Genomic DNA, 20,233 nt, shown 5'->3' on the forward strand with positions numbered 1-20,233 from the left:
TTTACTCAATATGTTTTGAATATCGCTTACACTGATTTTAAGGGAAACGAAAAGGCAATGGAAATATCCATATTCTCTAGTGACAGTGACGACAATGATTTGGAGGGACTAGCGATACTGATAGCGAAACTGAAAGTCGCGCTTCATCACGGGTAATGAAAAGAGTTAACTACATGCAGACCCTGGATGAGTTTGATTTCACGTTTGATTAGGCTTTCGAAATCTGCTTGCCAATCATTGTTAGTTAAACTGATCTCGTATATTCGTGTTACTTCTATGTACAAGGTAAATAATTTTTGACATTATTTACAAAAATACCGTACCTACCGAACTATTAGATAGGTACTAACAAGGGGCAATTGCATCGTTTTTTCAGGAACTATGGTGTTTCTCCATTCCATCAACTTTTGCTGAGGAATAGGAAATATTTATATTATCTCTTTCAGGACATTTGGTACATGGAAACGTCGCTTCCCTGTCATTGCATTGACATTGCGTTTATCTTTACCTAAAGTTCAAACAATAATAATTGCAACTGCAGTTTTGCACAATATTTGTCGGAATCACAGGCTAGAGGAAATTCCAACCCAAGTGGAATTATCCACTGCTGATATTATTAATTATGAGAACAATATAGAGAATCAAGATGTTGGAGAAAGAACAGCATTAACAAATAACTTCTTTACTTAGTAAAATAAAATACCTTTACAATCACTGCTATTTATTTTATTGCTTATCTACATTTGTAATTCAAAATAATAATTACAAATTAACATAGTTTTATTAGTTGAAAGTTAAAACATAGAAACAGGCAGAATTTCCATACATTATCTATACTATTATATAAAGCTGAAGAGTATGTTCGTTTGAACGCGCTGGTCTCAGGAACTTCCGGTTCGAATTGAAAAATTCTTGTAGTGTTGGATAGCCCATTTATTGAGGATGGCTATTATAGAGTATATGTATATCATCACACTATGACCAATGGGACCAAAACGGCTAAAATTGATAACTTTTGAGAGCTTCCGTTGCGTGCGCTGCATAAACGGTTAAAGTTATGCAACAATTATGTATAACGGAATTGTAATTTGTTCCATAACACTGGATAATGTGTACAGAGTCCAATTATTATTATATGGCACCAAGTTTACTGCGTACTTCATACTAAAAACTAAATCCTTTAAAGATTTATTAATATATTATGAACAATGTTATATAACTTCAGTGTCAAAATATGTCAGCAACCACATTACTCACGTTCCATTTTGAAACTAATTAAAAAGTTTGTATCTTAAATATGACATGTACTAATTATTAATTATTTCTTTTGAGGGCTAAAATACATAAAATATTTTTTTATTACTCCAAGTCGCAATTAGGCAAATATTGAAACGAATAGTTTGTATGGAAAATACAAAAGTATTTTTTTTACGAATGGAATATTCTGCATAAAATGGAATGGTCAGGAGGGAACGCATCTGGAAAGGATTGCCAGCGATCTATCGTTGAGGCAAGCAAGGATAGGCGAGTTAGGATATTGGCATGCCGATAGGAGACCAATCGAAAGATAGTCGGCAATCTAAGATAGGTTTCTGTCTTGGATAGTAGATACATTATTAATTTCGGGAGTTAATCTCAGATGGGCTTACTGCCCTTCGTGTATAGTAAAAAAACACATACTAATTAATTATTGTAAAATATACTCTTATTCATCATATTATTTATCTCAATCATTCTTAGTTATATTATGGTACGTACCCGCGTCTGTGGTGCTGATGTCGCGGCTTCGATCTTCGGGTCGGGTAATGTTATAGTGGGTTTTCTTACTAATATCAGCTCGATGTCTGCAAATTGTGCCCGATTTGGCTATAGGCTCGCCCTATATCGCAATATGAAATGAAATACACATGTGGAAAGTGGTTGATCATATAGTTGCACCAGTTAAGTCCAGGCAGAGACTCTGGAGTCAAAAAGCGTGAGTGTGTGTGTACTGTGTATATATATAAAATACCTTCAATCTAATATGCATTATATTATGAATGTACGCAATAAAATTATTTGTAGCGTTATGTGCTACCTATGTGCTCCGTTGACCTCGCAACATTTTAGAGATTCACACCTAGATTATAAAGCCTAGATTAGGCATAATTTGGCCAAAACTCTTACAGTCGTCAGACAAGTTGCGCTTAAATATAAATCAATTAAAATTTTATAAATTTAATATTAGTGTAGATCGGTTTTTAAGACTTTCTTGTCCGTTACATGGTTGGAATAACTGCTGTCTGTATTTATGCGAATGGGAATTAATTATTTTAAAGAAACAGGTTTTTTTGTCCAATGGCCTAATAATGTTAATCACAGGTTGTAGTTATAAATTGTAGACTCAGCATATAAATCATACGGTTTTGCTGTTTCCGTATTGTTGTAGCCCCATCATAATAGCGCAAAAGTATGTTTAGCATCCGCATTAGGCCAAAGTAGTTGGCTTAGGCCTAGATCTTTTTAGTGGTACAGTAGGCCCATACTCAGCAGTGAGCAGTATATTAATACAGGGCTGGTAGATACCCAGCACGTGCTCCAGGTGTATATAATTATTACAATTAATATCTTAGTCGGACACTATTTTGCGGATTTTATCTAGATTTTTATATTAAAATTTAATTCGCGTAAACATAAAATATCATTGGTTGGATACTTTTGAAAAAGTTAGTTATTTCAATCATGGTACATACAGACAGTTGTCAATATCCTCAGTTAGGTGCTTAGTCATTCGCTATTTTTGGACTTGACAGAATTATTAGGTAAAAAAATGGCGAACGCTGACCATTAGACATATAAGATTATATTCAATAAAACTATATTTGGTTGCTGAAACTCGCTCTGAAGAAAATGACTATCTAAGCAAACTTACATTGAAAAGTAGTCGTTAGTATATATAGTAGCACCCGGAAAATTAATTTTATCTTATAATTAATTTTCTTTATGTAATTCCTTTCCTCCGGCTTGAGCACGCCGATTATAATCTCATCAGAGGGGGCGTAAAAAACAATCAACCGTAACTTTCTCTATTCGATTCCTATATTTTTTAAGTTTATAAATTAATTTAATTTTTATGAGAATTATGATCATTATTTTCTATTTCACCTTTTGCGAGATATTTCATCTTTGATCCATTATTATTAACGCAAATTATCTAAATACTAATAATTATCATTCCCTATGTATTGTTTATTGACGTCACGACAAAAGACTTGATTTAAAAACTGTAAAGCGATAAAAGGCGAGGTGTGCACGGCGCGGTGTAGGCCCGGCGCGGCGCGGCGCGGCGCGGCGCTCGGTGCAGTGTAGGCCCGGCGCACGAGTGCAGACGGAGCTGGCGTGTCGCCGCCAGTCGCCACGCGTGCGGTACTTGTGCCACCCTACCGATGTTATTATCGGTAACGCCTCACAAAAAACGCGGCCGGATTGTTTACCTCACTTTTTACCTTTTTTAAACTACTGTTTAGCTTTTTATAGTTATTTTTGTGTCGCGCACGCGGCTTCCACCTTTAGACAAGTTCCATTCAACCGTTATAGGTCGGTTGAACATCTCTATTGTTGTTTCTCGGCGTCGAGGTAACTCACTTTTAATGTTTATTTAAATGGAGATAATCGCCTTTTTAATACAATTTCGTTGATTTGTTGTTTATAAAAATGATAGTTGAGAGACATGGCAATAGAATGATGTGAATAAAAGAGGGTGTATTTTAGTAAAAATATTTATTGAGTTTTAATTTTTTTTGTATAAAATGCGATGATTTTTGCTCACCATTTGTATGCTAGCAGATACCTAATACATGATTTTTAATACTGAAACCACATTGTGATCAAGTTTATCTATTGTTTCTCAAGCACGTGTTAGATTTACCCACATTAATGTATCCTGGCATAGTTAATGATTATTTACATAATTTCGCGGCGATGTTACTATTAAATGAAGAAATAAATAAAACATTTCGTTCCATTTTGTCAGCAAGTGTTAATGGTTGATAAATACTCATTGTATTTTTTTTCTTGAGCTTGTTGCAATTTCTGCAGTTTTTTTATTAAACCTTTGCTAAGTTCTTTGCCTTCGTGATCGTGTGTTGGTAAACCCTGGAAATAATAATTAGTATTAAATAGTAATCATGAGAACACACCTTGTATATTTACTATAAAGAATGAATTTGAGTTATTTTAAATGTCGTCTTACATTGATAAATTACTGTCATTTTTTATATCCGAGAAAGATATACAATAAAGATTGAACGTTTGTCAGTAGTCAGGTTTTCAAATTAACTAATATTCAATATAAATTAGGAGAATCGATGTACTTTAAATAATTAGTTGTATAATTTATAACTAACAAGTATTTTAGTTTAACAATTGTTTTTCATTATAGGAAAATAACGAAGTGCAAAAGAGTAACAAAGTAAGGGGAATCTCGATCGATCTAGGTATAGGACTTCAACGCTATTTCTACGAAACAATTTTCCGCCTATGAACGGAGTTCTTCGAAATCATCTTATTATTTGTAGCCTATTCGTACTTTTTGAAATAACAAGGTACAATTTTCGATTTTTTTATCTGAATCATTTATTTTCATAGTGATTACCAGTGACAGAATTACATACTATAATCGACAAAAAAAAGATTTTATTAATGTTAATATTAGTGGGGACAGTGTTCCGTTGACTTGGCTAGTCTACTCACAATATGTCTAACTTAATTTACCTCTGAAATAGAGATGAAACAGATATCCGGAAACTATCCCGTATCCGGCCTATCCGGCGACCTAAACACTATCCGGCCGGATACCGGACATCTAGCGCCTATTCGGGTATCCGGCCGACCGGATACTGGACTAAAAAAAACTAATTGTCTTTAGGTAATTAAAGTTATTTATTTAGTTATTAATAAGAGTGATTGAAGTGCGTCGCAAGTCGTCGTCCAGTAGCTATCATTGTTGTCACTTCTGCCTAGACTTTGAGCGACTCACTTATAGCATTTGACGCGTATATATAAAATATCTAACAGAATCATACTCATCCAAACGAACACACTTTACCATATTAGTGCCTCTATCATGAATGAGTAAATGTATTTTAAATGCTTAGATATCCGGCGGCCGAATATCTGACTATCTGGCTACAAGATTGGCCAGATAACCGGTATCCGGCTAAACTGCTATCCGTTGCATATCTACTCTGAAGTCATATTGACATTTGAAAATTGCAATAGAATCAAATTATTTATATTTCACACCAGTCTTTTGTTTAATAATTTCTTAGCTCCGCTCCGCTTCCTAGCTCGTTTTATTGGACAAGTAAGATTAATAAACTTGGAAGAGAGAATAAGCAAACCATCCCTGGTTTGCTTCCCAGTCTTGATACCCGTAGTGTAAGAAACGGCGTTAACCAGAGAAGCGCGCCGAATTGCATTTATTTTGTGTGCCGCGGCGACTTTCTGATGCAGACAGTTCCACGGTAAATGTATATAATGAATTTATACGACTCGATTTAAATCGACTCAGCGATACTAATCAACGCTATGCATTGTGCCAAAACAGCAGAAACATACCTTGTCATCGAATTGCGAGTATTTATCAGTTTCCTTCTTGAACATTTCGCTGGGTGGTATTTTCTTTTGTTCTTCTTTAGCTCGCTGGGCCTCTAACAACTCTTGTTTCTTCTTTTGTTTCTCCGCTTCTAAGCGTTTCTTTTCTTCTCTTTCTTTCGCCAATTCTTCTTTACTGACCAACTTCACGACGGTGCGATCTAAATTAAGGAATATAATTTAAGTAAAATTATATTAAGTAATATTACTTTTATGTTGTTCCGACAATATTTTCATCGAAATATTAAAAATTGTTTTTAATTTTTTTTAAGTGCTCTGAATGACGGGACGAGTTTGTCGTTCGCCTGATGTTAATGATACGATCGCCCATTAACAGTAAGTTAAAAATACCATCCAAAATCTTGAATTACAAAGTATTGTTTGGTATTCTACTGCGCTCGCCATCCTGAGATATGAGATGTTAAGTCTTGTTATGTCCAGTAGTTACACTGGCTACTATGTCCTTTAAAATACAACAGTGACTACACACTACTTCTTGGCGGCAGAAATAGATATTGCGATGGTATCCAGGCGGATTCTTACATATGAGAGACCTACCACCAGTATACACATGATTTTACTTTTGGGATTATTACATAATGTTACATAGTTAGAATAATTGTATATTACAAAACCAATCTAATTGCTGAATTTATATCTCAACTCTATAGGTTGAAATGACTAACATGTTGAAGTGGTCGTGTCCCACCTGCCTTGTCCTCGAGCCTGACGCCGAGGTCGGGCAGCACGCGGTCCCGCAGCGCGTCGCACAGCGCCAGCACGTCCGCCGCCGCGCCGCCCCGCGCCGCCGCGCGCACCGCCGCGCGGAACTCGCCCAGCGCCTGCAGGTACGGCAGCACCGCCGCCTCCAGCTGCCGGCGACACGCGGCATTAGCACACAGTAGAAGTATAGTATCGTCGCGTACACAGTGGATGACTCACGCAGACGCCGTCCGCGTCGGCGACGGGGAAGCCGATGCCGCCGCGCGGGCCCTCGACGGCGCCGAAGACGTGCAGCACGTCGGTGACGTAGCGCGCGGCGGCGCCCAGCAGCGGCGCGGCGCGCGGCCCCGCCTGCCGCAGGAACACGTGCGCCGCGCCCGCCAGCTCCCGCAGCGACTCCATCGCGCTGCGCGTGTCGATGTTGTCTGCAAACATACTCATTACATGAACAATGTACTAACCAATTTGTATTCTCATACTTCTACGTAGTCAATGGAAAACTATCTCCATAAGAATGAAAATAGAAATAATAAGAACATTATTTGAACTAATTGGATATATTTTGTACCCGACAAAACTGAAAACTTAATACATGAAAACACCTAATATAGTAACTGGTTTTGCCCATAGACAGACAGTGTATTACCATGACGTAATTTTGGGAACCTACGAGAATTGCAAAACCTTTGTCGATATTATATTTGAACCACACTGTACGCAATATCAAAATACTTAACACACGAGCATGTAAACTGGATGACGTTAAGTTGGCACTACCACAATGTACCCATACTACGGTAAAATTAGGTATTACAGCTTTCGTTTTAGGGTTCCGTACCTCAAACAAACCTCTTATAGGATCACTGTTCGTCTGTCTGTCTGTCAAGACCCTCTTTCTCAGAAACCCGTAGAACTATCAAGTTAAAATTTATATCAAATACTCGGGACTACATGGAACTACTACTACATGGAGAAACAATATCTTACTGCACATGTATAGGAAAATCTAAAAACCCTGAATATGCACTTTAGTAATGAAAAAACTAATTTAATATTATTACAAACTAATTATTTATGACTGGTGCAATAACCGTGTCCAAAAATCGAACGACAATGTCAAATTATTACCTAGTGTTACCCCACTAAAAAATTAAAGAGTCATGGATGTGCTGCCATTCCTAATGGGAAAGAATAATGTTTACGAAGGGACTAGTCTGGGAATCCAGAAAGTTCGCTCAGTTGTATTAGTTAAACAAAATTGCCCAACTCACCACAGAGCGCAGCGTGTACTTGCTCTTTGACCGCAGTAAGTTTCGCAGAGAGCTGTTGCTCCTCGGGTCCCCAGGAGCCGCCGCATCCCTCATCGTACCCGTTACGCAGAGCGTCTTTCACCGTCAAAAAGAATTCCTGAAAATATACTTACAATATACTAAAAACTCATTTCCATAGATTTCATATAAAATTCGATATGAAATTGTACATGAATAATAAAACGTAAACGTATTACAACGAGTATATATGCCTGGTCAAACTATGGAATCCCTAACAATAATTAAGAATAACTACATAATTGAAATAATTCGAAAGATACAAACCTTTATTTAAAAGATTGTTTAAACAACTACGTTTTGCTCCAGCGTAATGAAAACATACAACACAGTTCCGCACTTTGCCACGATCCGATCCACTTGAACGGTAACGAAACTTTACGATCAGTTTCGATTGATAAGAGATCTTGCACTCCATACTTATTAACATTTTATTATGATAAAGGGTATTAACAAAGTCCACACGATGTGTTATGATAAAAAAAAAGAATTCATATGCATAGTACAAGTCAGGCAAGACAGCTTTACAATTACTTACATTTAAAAATGCGACAAGGGAATGAGTTTAATATAAACAAAAAATAACTCACATTAAAGAACTTTTCGGTTTGTATGGCCATGTCCATCGTATTTTCAGAGTAATCCAAGGTCTCTTTCCATCCATGCAAGAGGAAACCGAAGCGCAGCTGTCTCGCCGTGTGACGTTTCAACGCATCGCCGATCGTGATGAAGTTTTTCAACGATTTGGACATCTTGCAACCAGCGATCATCAGATGGCCAGTGTGCAGGAAGTAGTTGACCCAACCAGGCTCGTCATAATGTGCCTAAATGGACGACAATTATAAGATTATATTTATGAAAAAACTGATGACATAGAAACACACTTGAAAGTTTAATGTATAGATATGCACAGAGCTATGTACAGAGCTTGTATATTAATCACAAATTTCACGCCATTATTCCAAAAGGGGTAAGCAGAGATGCAACCTGGGTTCCTACTTTTTGCCAGTGTATGTTGTCCCATGACGTGATAGGGGGTGAGCCTATGGCTATATTGGGCACAAAGTCATGACTCTGGGCATCAGCCCAGAGTAGAGTAGGATCACCTAAGCACAAAAACCCAAATCACTGCACGACCCGAGACCTCAGAGCCGTGTGGTATCGCGCACGCAATTTGTACAACTACGCCATCGAGGTAAACAGTATATTACTATTAAAAAAATATCTTGCATTAGATACTATAGACTTCTCGAAGTATATGTAATAGTCGCTGGAAGTAGACGCTTTCCGTTACCTCACTTTGCGCTATTTCGTTGTCATGATGAGGGAATTTGAGATCGACTCCCCCGGTGTGTATGTCGAGCTTGTCGCCCAGCACGTCGGACGCCATGGCGGAGCACTCGATGTGCCAGCCGGGCCGGCCGAGCCCCCACGGCGACGGCCACGACGGCTCGCCAGCTTTGCTGCGCTTCCACAGAGCAAAGTCGTTCGGCGAGCGCTTCTCGGCAGTTTCGTCGCTCAAATCTCCTAAAATTTTAATAATAATCAATCTAGAATAACAATTCGACAATAGAAAACATAAATACCGACATGCCTTTTTTATTGCAATTGAATGACGAAACGAACATATCGGTCGACTGATGGTAAACGATACAACTAGCACAATAGCACTACCACCATAACACCATACAGAATTTGAATTAATAATGTACTGCATGGTTCTTCACTGCACTCCTCACCTTAACACTAGATGTTAAGCCTCACAGTGCCCAGTACTAATTACTATTATGCTGGCTACAATATCCTCCAATCCAAAACATAACAATGCAGACCCACTGCTGCTTGATGGTAGAAATAGACATTGTGTTAGTTCCTAGTGAGACAGCCATGGGGTTAAAATCACTTGTATTCATGGAGCCCACGCCATGGGCATACAAGAGACCTGCATTTCAAACTTGTTTTAATATTGACTTAATATAGATTTATTCACTTCACATTTAGATAACTTATAAAAATAACAAACAATATTCTTACCTTCTCCTTCTTGTAGTGATTTTGTGTCTCCATAAGCCTCAGGGACAAGCCTGGCATAATGATGTTTATCTCGGCTATCAAATTCACTAACATTAAAATAAACTGAACCATTAGATTCATATGCTAAGCCATTATCAATAATTTTCTGAATGTATTTAACTATTTGCGGGACATATTCACTAACTCTTGTTAATACATCTGGTGGCAACACCTGAAATTAAATACAAATTAACATAATAACTTTGGCACTAAAGACATGAGATAATTTTTTGCTATTTAAAGAAAGAAGAAGAGATAATTTTATTTTAATGAAGTAATACTATGCTAATATTGCAATATAGTCATGAGTCATTGAACATCCACTAGCCTTATCAATCATTCACCTCTGTTTAGTAAAATCCTGATTGTTTCTCTAATGACTCATTGCACTAAATGGTAGTAATTGTAACCTGGCAGTTATGTGTGGGGTACTTAACAAACTCTTAATTTGAGTAATATAGCCAATGGCATGTAAAATATTACTTAGGGACTTTTTACAAAACATCTCTGGATTGGAATGGAATGGTCTCCTGAGACAAACTTCCACAGATTTAAAATCCAAGACACACACCTGACTTTTTCAAGTTATGTGTTTATTATTTGTCAATTACATTATCATTAATTTTAACAATGAACAGATATATTGTGAAGAAACCGGCATACCAAGAATTCTCACCAAGTATTTCCAAGGTGTATGTCAATTAAGCCAACATGGACTAAGACCTAAACCCTCTCATTAGTAGAGCTTCATCAATATATTTATATTTTCACAAAACATTACTTACATTAAGTGCCTTCATGTCTTTATGGAATTCATTCTCCCAATATCTAGGCAGTTCAGTGAATATTTCATTGTCAGTGACTGTGGAACCATATTTGTAATCAAGCCAATCTGAAATGGGGCTTTTAGCAGAACTTAATAAATCACATCTTGCTTTTTTTATTTTCTCCTCATCTTTAGACTCCACTGCTGACTTCAACACCTGTATTGCAGCAGCAATCCTAACATGTAATAAATTTGAAAAGATTAAAAATTTATGTAATGTTTAAAAATGTAAAAACCATTTTTTCAATATATATAATATTATAGACATTCTGTTTTCCATAAAAAAGTGAAAAAGATTTTATGTAAAGCAAATATCATAATTGAAATTAAACATGTTTACAAAGCAAATAATTACTATTCTAGATAAGCATTTTTTTCTGTACATTAAAATAAAATAAAAATACTCACTCATCAAATGTTTTCTGCATTAAGTTCTTTTTATCTGGGTCATGTATGTCTTTGACTGCTGCTTCATAGTAATTAATAACACTGGTTGCATCATCTAATGTACTGCTTAGAGACCTCGGTTCTTTCAGATATTTCTCATATAAATGTTTCTGCCTTGCTCTCTTGATAATTTTATCATCAATATCTGTGATATTCATTACATAAAGTATATCATATCCAAAATAATTACCCATTACGCGCCTCAATATATCAAAAGATATGTATGACCTGGAATAAGCAATAACAATATATACTATAATATCAATAACACATATGTTGGGAAATATTAAACACTTATATATAATATTCAGTTTTTGAAAATAAAATTGTGACAAAACAAATTTTGAGAATAGATTACATGTTATAAAATTTAGTAATATTCAAAGGTACTTTATACATTATTTTACTACCAATTTTTTTTTAATTAATCCCTCAATTGCCCTTATGCTTACCAAGATAATTAACCATGGAAAGGGGAAAAATTGTGCTATCAAGTTTGGTAAAGCCTTATTTTGAAAAACAAAGTAGTAGGAACAAATGTGTATTATTTTCTTACTTAAGGTTTTGACATAAAATTAATTGTTGCTATATTTGATAAAACTCCAGAAGACAATACACCCTTTCATAAACATAACATTATTATTGAAATATACATTGTAGACATTACAAACAGAGATAATAAACTAAATTATAAATGAGATATTTTACAATCATTCATTGGAAATATCTTGCCATTGACCTGTGGCAATTATTTACCAAGGAATTTCCTAATACTGCGCCTGTGATAGGACATTGCTCCTAGGACTGCAGGGGTGATAAGACTTGTAATTAGTAAATGTAGTTATCTGAAATAATGTTATATTTTTAACAATTCTGTATGTTAAAACCAATGTACATGTAAGTAAAACTAGTTTTTGGATTATATCAAAATAAAATTTAATTTTTTATTTTATTTATTTTTACACCCTCCATGGTCATGGGGCAGCCTGAGGTCTTGGTCGTCCAGAAGGACAATAGCAACCTACATTATACAATTATGCATATACATAATATTTTGTAACAAAACGAAAAGGGTAATGTTATTACCTTAACATTTAAATACCGTTTTAAATAAAATGTTATAAATGCCCACTAAGCTTACCTGGCATGACCCATATGAGATGCATCGTATACCGTTGGCCCGCAACTATACCAGTTCACTCTGTTGCCATTAGCTGGTATAAATTCCTCCTTTTGTCGACTTAAGCTGTTGAACAGCTTTAAAACTGGACGTTTCTCGGTTCTGGCCGGTGGAGACCAATTGGGTTGACTTCGTTTAGACATCGTTAAAGATCATAAACTTAAAACAACTACTTATATCCGGCAATCGCTTTTGATAATATTATAAACCGATATATATCACAGCAAATAATATGAATTTTCATTTATCTAGAAATATTACTAATCCGCCACGTACCACGCACAACTAACAACTCCATATGGTTTTTTGTTAATGACATTTATTTGACAGTGACTTCATTGACTGACACTTGGGTTATAGTGTGACCAAGATGGCATCAATCTTTTCTTCAATGGATACGAATTTATTTACTAGGTACTTGGACTATTACTGTATTCGAAATTGTAATACAGAAATAAAGTGTCGTATTTAATTTTTAGATAAGTAACTTTGTAAATTACGAACATGCAATACATTATAATAATTTTCTTACGACCCAATAAGATTATGATTTTAGTCGATTTAATACGGTAATTATTACTTTCGTTACTACTCTACGCATGCTGTTTTTTTGACTATGTACTCAAGGTGAAATATTTTGTTCCTTTCTTTCCACGGCAAATTGTGCATCAACAAGAGCTAGTAAGAAAGAGAAACTATTGATAAGATAATCAACTACATTTGAAAACGTGATATTTATACGCGCCTGTGTGTAGTGTGTGTGTTAATAAAAATATCCATATATATGTATACAATACATACCTACGCATTTATCTACGAAAGTTCTAAGTACTGTACGATTTATTTACGTTTTTGTGTATTTTTGTATTGTTTTGAACAAATAAAACAACAATTTTCACATACGATGGCTCTCTGTGCTTGTAAATGTCTGAATGTAACGTTAGAAAGTGATACATTTGAAGATAATGTAGATATTGGAAAACTGGAGCTCACATCCACCGAACAAAGGGATATTTTTTTCAGTGAGGTACCGTCAGTAAACATGTCACGGCCTTGATTTATTCGAAGGGTGTCACACAAGACCCATGTACAGCAATTATGAATTAAAACAATGTTTTCATGGTAAAAAAACACTTACGCAGTATCTACTGTAATACATAACAGTATGCGTGCGGCACAATTTCGACTTATTTACTTTACTATATTCACAAAACTTTAAACGAATAAGGTTACTCTACTTGTAATTCTGTGCACAAATAATGTACGCTCTATAAATTGTTTACAATGGAATATACTAGTCGGTATAGCTGTGCGTAAATATAGAAAGACCTTGAATTTTATAACATGTTTTAATTCAAAATTTATTTGTTTCGGACATAATAGTCACCTCTTTCTACTCTTGCCTGTTTTTCTAATTTATTATTTTCAATTTTTAATATTAAATAGTTTGTTAAGCAGTTTTCTCTTTTATTGATAATTATTTTTCTTATAAAAAGAGAATATGCTAAACTGAAGTCCTAATAGTTGTTGATCTTTTTCGCCAGTACGAATGCAGTTTATCTCTATCTGTCTTACATATCTTCTTTATAAAGTTAAGACCCTAGAGGATGGTAGGTGTACAATGTAAGTAAGAATGTAAATAAAGAAGTAAACCTTATAGACTGGCGCCAGCTATGACTATACTGCATTATATCATGCCCATAGCACAACTTTGACAGGTTTATAATGTCCCCTAATGATTACTTTTGTATAAAGGAATGTTACATAACAGACAGTTTTTGTTTTATTAATTTATTACATATGTATAAAATGTATAATCAAAATGCCTAACAAAATGTTTTTGACATTTTAGAAGCTGTTATCATGTCCTGCCAATGGTGTCAAAAGACAGGTGGTACAGCAAGCTTTAGCTGGGACCCATGTAGTAGGTCGCTGGACCATACACACTTGTCTTGCTTGTGATCAGATCACCCATGCCATTCTGCAGGATAAAAATGCTCTCTCTGTTATGCTGATTCCCAAGACTCTTCAAGTGAGTTTTTATTTTTAAACTATAGCTATTATTTTCATCATGTTTACAACATGAGATACCTTTATCTTGTTATCAATATCTTGTGTAATTCAGATTATCTAACCTTGATTTATTAGTTTTTTATCTGTTACTGTTTGAATAACTGAGTATAAAGATTATGTAAGTAATTATGCATATTGTTGTTACAGACATCATCTGACCGGGTTAATTACTTAAAGAAGTCACATAATTTCTCACCAGTATTCAACTTGTTAGTGCCAGAAGTAACAAATGACATAGAAATGAAAGAGAATGTGGACACTAACAATTTCATGGTTAGTGAAAAGAAGAGATGGCCACCAAGCCACCAGGTCATTGGAACCCTCAGCAAGCAGCTGAACCAAACCCTGCAGTCACAACTGGAAGCTGTTGAGGAAACTGTTAGGCAATTTCGGGATCAGAAGTATGCAGAATTTGAAGCATACAGGGAAAGAGCACAAAGGGATCACAAAATATTAGCTAGGTAGGACCTTACTTAGATGCATACATTTTTTATTTTAACATTGGTTATATCTTAGGATATAAGATTTTAGAAATAGTGCGAAAGTTGTCAGTGCATTATTAACTACAATAATTATTTGTTTTCAGTATCATAAGTAAGAGCAAAATAATGGTGAAAATGACTGGAGAGTGGACACAAGCTTGGACAATGGTCCTCCCTCCCCTCAACTACCTCCACTACAGAGAAGAAGACTGTCCTCACTTAAAGATGCCAAAAAAGCCCAAAATATTATTAAGGTAATGTAATCCTACTGCTAATATAAGGTAATATAAAAAATATATCAAATATATTTGTTTAATTCAATGTTTGTTATTATTGTGAAAAAAAAAATTAGATTTTAGAAAAACAAAATTGCACACGGTCCAAGTTTGAATTAACATAATACAGTGGAAAGGCTTTATTATTCCATAAAAATGTACACTGATATTTTAATTTTTGGAATATAGATCTTCATATGGGTGAAGTCATTAGCAATAACTGTTTTGTTTAACATATTAACTTGTTATGTATTTACTGTCACATTGATTTTCATTTTAATATTCATATTTATTAGCAATGTCATGAATGTTAAATGACGCACATTCCCAAATGTGAACAATTTTTAATTAGGTGCTATATGGGTTTGTTCATGAATTTACTGCCAAAATTAAACCTAAGTTATATTTACGTAGATTTTCACAGAAACTTACGGTTTGTGATAAAGTAATATTTCAATATGAGTTTAATGAATGGTGACTTATTAATTTCAATTTAAGAAAGTGAAACTAATTGTGATTAAAATACTATAACCATAGTCCATTTGAGTTAAGAAAATAGTAATTCATCAATGCAACTAAAAGGATCATAGTATTGGAACAGTGAAGGAAAACCATAAAAAAATTATAATACTTTCAAAGTTCTTAGTGTTATTTACTTTATGGTTTCCTTAAATATTATAAAATGTATTATCAAAGACACTGCATGCCTTCTTTATTTAAAGAACACAGATTAAAATACTTAAATATTTAAAACTACTATAAATTATTTCGCTTTCAAGACCATAGAGTAAGTAATATCTTATGTAAGATTTACCACTGTTAACTTGATTTCATAATTTTTCTGTAGCCTATTGATTTGAGAACAAAGCTGGGCTGATAACTATGACTCCCTATTTTCCTATCGCGAATGAACTATAGAATCAAATTAGACTAAACATTTTTAGTTACTTTATCACTCAACACATTGGTTATGAAACTGACTACCATAATATTATGATAAAATATTATGTTATGGTATAAATAAAAAAGGTTCTGATAAAAATATTGCTACTAGAATGTATTAAAACTAATCATTATATTATTTAGTAAATGTTATTTTTTATGAATCTTAAGAAATGTTTTCCTTTACTTATTTAAGACATTGTATTTTTGAAAATAATATACAAGTTAACACTACTTCCGTTGCGTGTGGTGCGTAATCGGTAAAAATTACGCGAACAATCATGTACGACGGAACTGTTCCTATTAAAAAGTTTTAAGAATACATTACAAAACGAAGTACTCCGCCGCGTCTGTCTGCCTGTTTGAATGCATAAACTCAAAAACTAGCCAACGGATTTCAATGAAGTTTGGTATAGAGATAGTTTGAGACCCTGGGAAAGACAACGGCTACTTTCCATCCCGGGAAATATATAGCGGGGTTTATATCCCGGAAAATTCTTTCAGGCGGGCCAAGCCGCGAGCAAAAGCTATAAGTAATAAAAATAGATTTAATTTGAAGTAGTTACATAAGTGTCTTTAGAAAGTTGGAGATTTATTCTTATCATAATATGATTATTATTTAGTATGACAACTTTAACAGTAACTAAATTATCATTTAGACTGATTTAGACATTGTCAATTTAATCAGTGGTATTGTTAATTTACAAATTCTTTTCACATTTCAAATATTCGCCTAAAATAAGCATAAACTATTACGAATGCAAATAAATCGTTGCACCAATATCACTTATGTATTCGTCCAAAACCATACATACACATTTGTTGTATATATCTTAAGTTCTACCATTATTTCCCCTTTTTTTTGTTGAAACACACAAAATTTATTATTCATTATATTTTCCAGCCAAATAAAACTATACCTGCAGAAGAAGATTCGTTGGATGCGGAAGATCTGTTTGACTTAGAAGCGAACGATTCGCGTCATAACATGGCTTCTGATCAGGACGACTATGATTCTGATCGTAAGTTAATACTTATGTTATAGTTGGATAGTTTTATATCTTTTCAATTCTAAGAAACTAGACAGATCTGTTGACCTCTTACGACTACTGTATACACCTTAAAAAATTGGTATCAGACCAGCAGTTTGTCATAAAAACTAAAGAAAATTAGTGTGTCGACCACATTAATGTGGAATAAGGTAGCATGGAGATAAAGTGTGCAATGTATGTGTCCACAGAAGGCAGCAACGACGAGGGCATCCACATATCGCGGCCGCGCGGCGGCGGCGCGCCCGACATCGCGCGCTCGTTGCCCATGAACATGCCCAAGTTCCCCAACGATCGTCCCTCTCTGCGCGATTTGGACGACGACGTAAGTCTTTATAGAATATGAATAGTGTTGATGATTGAGATTGAACTATTTATTAATTTTGACAATGTATGCTGTGGCGCAGGAGGAGCCGGCGGACATCGCGGCGAGCATCAAGGCGCTGGCGCGGTCGGTGCACGGCGACGTGTTCGAGCTGCCGCGGCCGCGCTTCTCGACGCAGATCTAGCGCGCGGCGCCTCCGTAAGGACGAACCTTAGCGCAGCTCTCAATTCCGTGTCCGAACGTTCTCACTGGCCGCGTCTCCTCTCCTGCGAGACGCTTTTGACATTTGAATTTCTATCGTGAATCTTCTTGCCCGATTCTGTTGTGATCTTTATGCACGGAATTAAAATCTGCATTATTATACTGAAAGGGTTGACTGCTTTATAATTTTAAATATAACGATACGATATACGTCTAGTTGTGTAAGTTACATCAGTGTGCTTGAATTTTAAATGATTTGAACACTAGCCATCTATTGGTGCTCTCAGATTGTGATCGCGGTGACCCTAATTGCAAATTACACGGAAACGCGAATTATTTTAGTGAATATTTGTAAAGACCGATGATGCAATCATTTTCTGGAATGCGATACGATTTTTCCTTACATTGTAATAACATTTTCGTTATTCATATAAGGGCAATGCTTATTTATGTATTATGGCGTGGTTGTTATGCAAACATTAAAGTGAAATTTCCAGACAGTAGTAACTAAACCTATCAATGCAATAGTCAGAGATTTGTGCTTACAGTGTAATTTATGGATATAAAATTTTAAATTACTTTTAACATGTAAAAACAATAGTGATTTTTAAATACTAGTATTGTCAGTAAGTTTCTATGAAAAATTTAAACAAATCATGCACTCAACATTTCATAAGCAGCCTAAATAGTACCTTGAAATCGACTTCCATTTATTTATATTGTAATTTTCTTTAAGTATGTACAGCACGACTATCTTAAAATATATATCAAACTAAATCTTAAAAGCACATAATATCGTTTACATTTAATTGAAAAAGATATAAATCGATGGGTACTCCCAATCAATGGCAAAGGGTGAAATGTTTCGAAATCGTTCTAAAGATAATTAGATTTTACATTAATTACGAGAGTGGAACCGACAGGAATCGGGTTATATGGACACTTAGCACTGCATCCATTACACATTTCTATCCATAACGAACAATATTGTTGACTCTAACAATGCATCTACAATTCCTTTAGAATTGTAGATACCTATTCATGTCAATGATGATATTTAAAATAATTTAAAACCATTTTTATTTTTTTACTGTTAGTATTTCTGACTGCCTCAGTGGCGTAGTTGTACTGCATGAGCGGTACGGCAGCGCTCTGAGGTTCTGGGTTGAAATCCCGGGTCGGGCAAAGATGTTCGGGTTTTTGTGTCCGATATGGTGATAGGCTTGCCTCCTATTACTCTTGGCGAAAACTGGGTGCCCTGGTTGCGCCTCTGCATACCCCATCGGGGATAAATGCGTAATGTATGTTTTGTATTTCTGTTGAAGGCTTAATTCTATCTTTTCTAGTTGTATTTAAATCTAAAGACTGGTTAACAGTGAACTGACTGTATACAGATGTATGATACTAAGTCATATGAATGTTTGCATAATTACCGCGCTAAAAATACGCCATATTTAAGCATTGTCTATGCCACGCTTCAGTTATTTGCCAGTAAATAAAGTGGATGAAACGAACGGGAGGCTAAACGTGTATAAAATATATACCGCATATTATGCTAAATGTACCAATCGAAATTGTTTGCCCGTATTCAGAGGAATATTAAAAATAAAAAAAAAAACGCTTGTGTACGTTTGTCATTTAAAACTATTACCTTGTTTTATAACAAGTATTAGAATAGTGTATGATGCATACTGTTATGGTAAAATTAAAATAATTCCGTCAATTAAGGAAACCATTGGTTCTACTCATCTACTGATTGATGGACACAGATTAATATATGTTGCCATAATAATAATATGCCGATGAATGATGGTGCAGTGTGTGTTGCGCACTGCGCAGTGAGTGTAGAGCCAGAGTACTCTATGGCGAGTGTCTTGACGTCAGTTGCTTTTGTTAAATGTGTGTACATAAAATTATTTAGATGACAAGTATATGATTACGGATTGTTAACATCTAAGTCATATCCCCGTTAATAGATTTTCTATCATTTTTATCTGGTGTTATCTTAATGGTAAGTGAAAAGTGTACAAAACTATAAAAAAACTTGCATTTCTTACTAGTCTCTTAGGGTCACGAATTATTTCTGGTGATTAAATTAGTTTCAGTTTTAAGTAGTACATAATATATTAAATTATGATATAAATTAAAAAAAATCAATTCATATGGAATCATGAAGATGTACATAAATAGTTAAGATCATTGTTATTGATTTTGATGACGACTCAATGAAAACTTTTGAAATACATTTATTTTTATACCCAACATTTTGAATGTTTACGTGGGCGATGCATCGGCATTCGGTGAGGCTCAGGAGTAGGATTCGGTGACAAATGACGATGTAATTGGATGTTCTATTGTTTTGTATACTGTAGTAGTCTTAAATCTTATTGCTATATTTTTTTTAAGTTAGTTTATGAATATGTTTTCTTGTGTGCGTGTGTCCATGTCAGTGTCTTCCATCAACACTGTTCTTGTCAAACAGAAGAGTGATTTATTTTCTATGTGATGTCATTTGTTTCAGTCAGTTATGTTTAATTAGGTTTTACTAATAAATTGTTTCATTGGCGTGACAAAAATGAGATGGACCTTGAATGTATTGAATTTAGAGATCAAGTAATAAATATAGAACGTGAATCTTAATTCTGTTTTCATTTTATCCCGATCTTATCAATCTC

At 34.8% G+C, this 20,233-nt stretch overlaps 1 protein-coding gene and 1 pseudogene across 2 annotated transcripts; one reads left to right on the forward strand and one right to left on the reverse strand.

Annotated features, from left to right (window-relative positions):
* Positions 1–3,992: 3,992 nt before the first annotated feature.
* Positions 3,993–12,354, reverse strand: LOC115445827 (cysteine--tRNA ligase, cytoplasmic). 2 transcript variants are annotated; one of them, XR_005112818.1, is made up of 11 exons: positions 12,173–12,354; positions 10,993–11,259; positions 10,544–10,760; positions 9,720–9,930; positions 8,980–9,212; positions 8,276–8,509; positions 7,629–7,764; positions 6,577–6,782; positions 6,321–6,506; positions 5,599–5,795; positions 3,993–4,134 (listed from the first exon to the last, which is right to left on the reverse strand). XR_005112818.1 is itself a non-coding variant. In XM_030172285.2 (11 exons), the coding sequence occupies exons 1-11, from the start codon at positions 12,352–12,354 to the stop codon at positions 4,009–4,011; spliced, it is 2,172 nt and encodes a 723-aa protein (XP_030028145.2). In that variant the 3' UTR covers positions 3,993–4,008. The 2 variants fall into 2 exon arrangements, 1 of the variants encoding a protein (XP_030028145.2); XM_030172285.2 differs by having other exon boundaries at positions 6,344–6,506.
* Positions 12,355–12,905: 551 nt separating this feature from the next.
* On the forward strand, positions 12,906–20,198 carry LOC119190223 (annotated as a pseudogene).
* The last annotated feature ends 35 nt before the right edge of the window (positions 20,199–20,233 follow it).

The sequence above is a fragment of the Manduca sexta genome, chromosome 22 (genome assembly GCF_014839805.1).
Source record: "Manduca sexta isolate Smith_Timp_Sample1 chromosome 22, JHU_Msex_v1.0, whole genome shotgun sequence".
Lineage (NCBI taxonomy): Eukaryota > Metazoa > Arthropoda > Insecta > Lepidoptera > Sphingidae > Manduca > Manduca sexta.

Coding starts and splice junctions, on each gene's coding strand:
- LOC115445827 (XM_030172285.2), bottom strand. CDS start 12,354: ATGTCTAAACGAAGTCAACCCAATTGGTCTCCACCGGCCAGAACCGAG. Junction 8,510..8,979: donor ACGAAATAGCGCAAAGTGAG/GTAACGGAAAGC, acceptor TCGTCCATTTAG/GCACATTATGACGAGCCTGG. Junction 4,135..5,598: donor ACTCGCAATTCGATGACAAG/GTATGTTTCTGC, acceptor TATTATTTCCAG/GGTTTACCAACACACGATCA.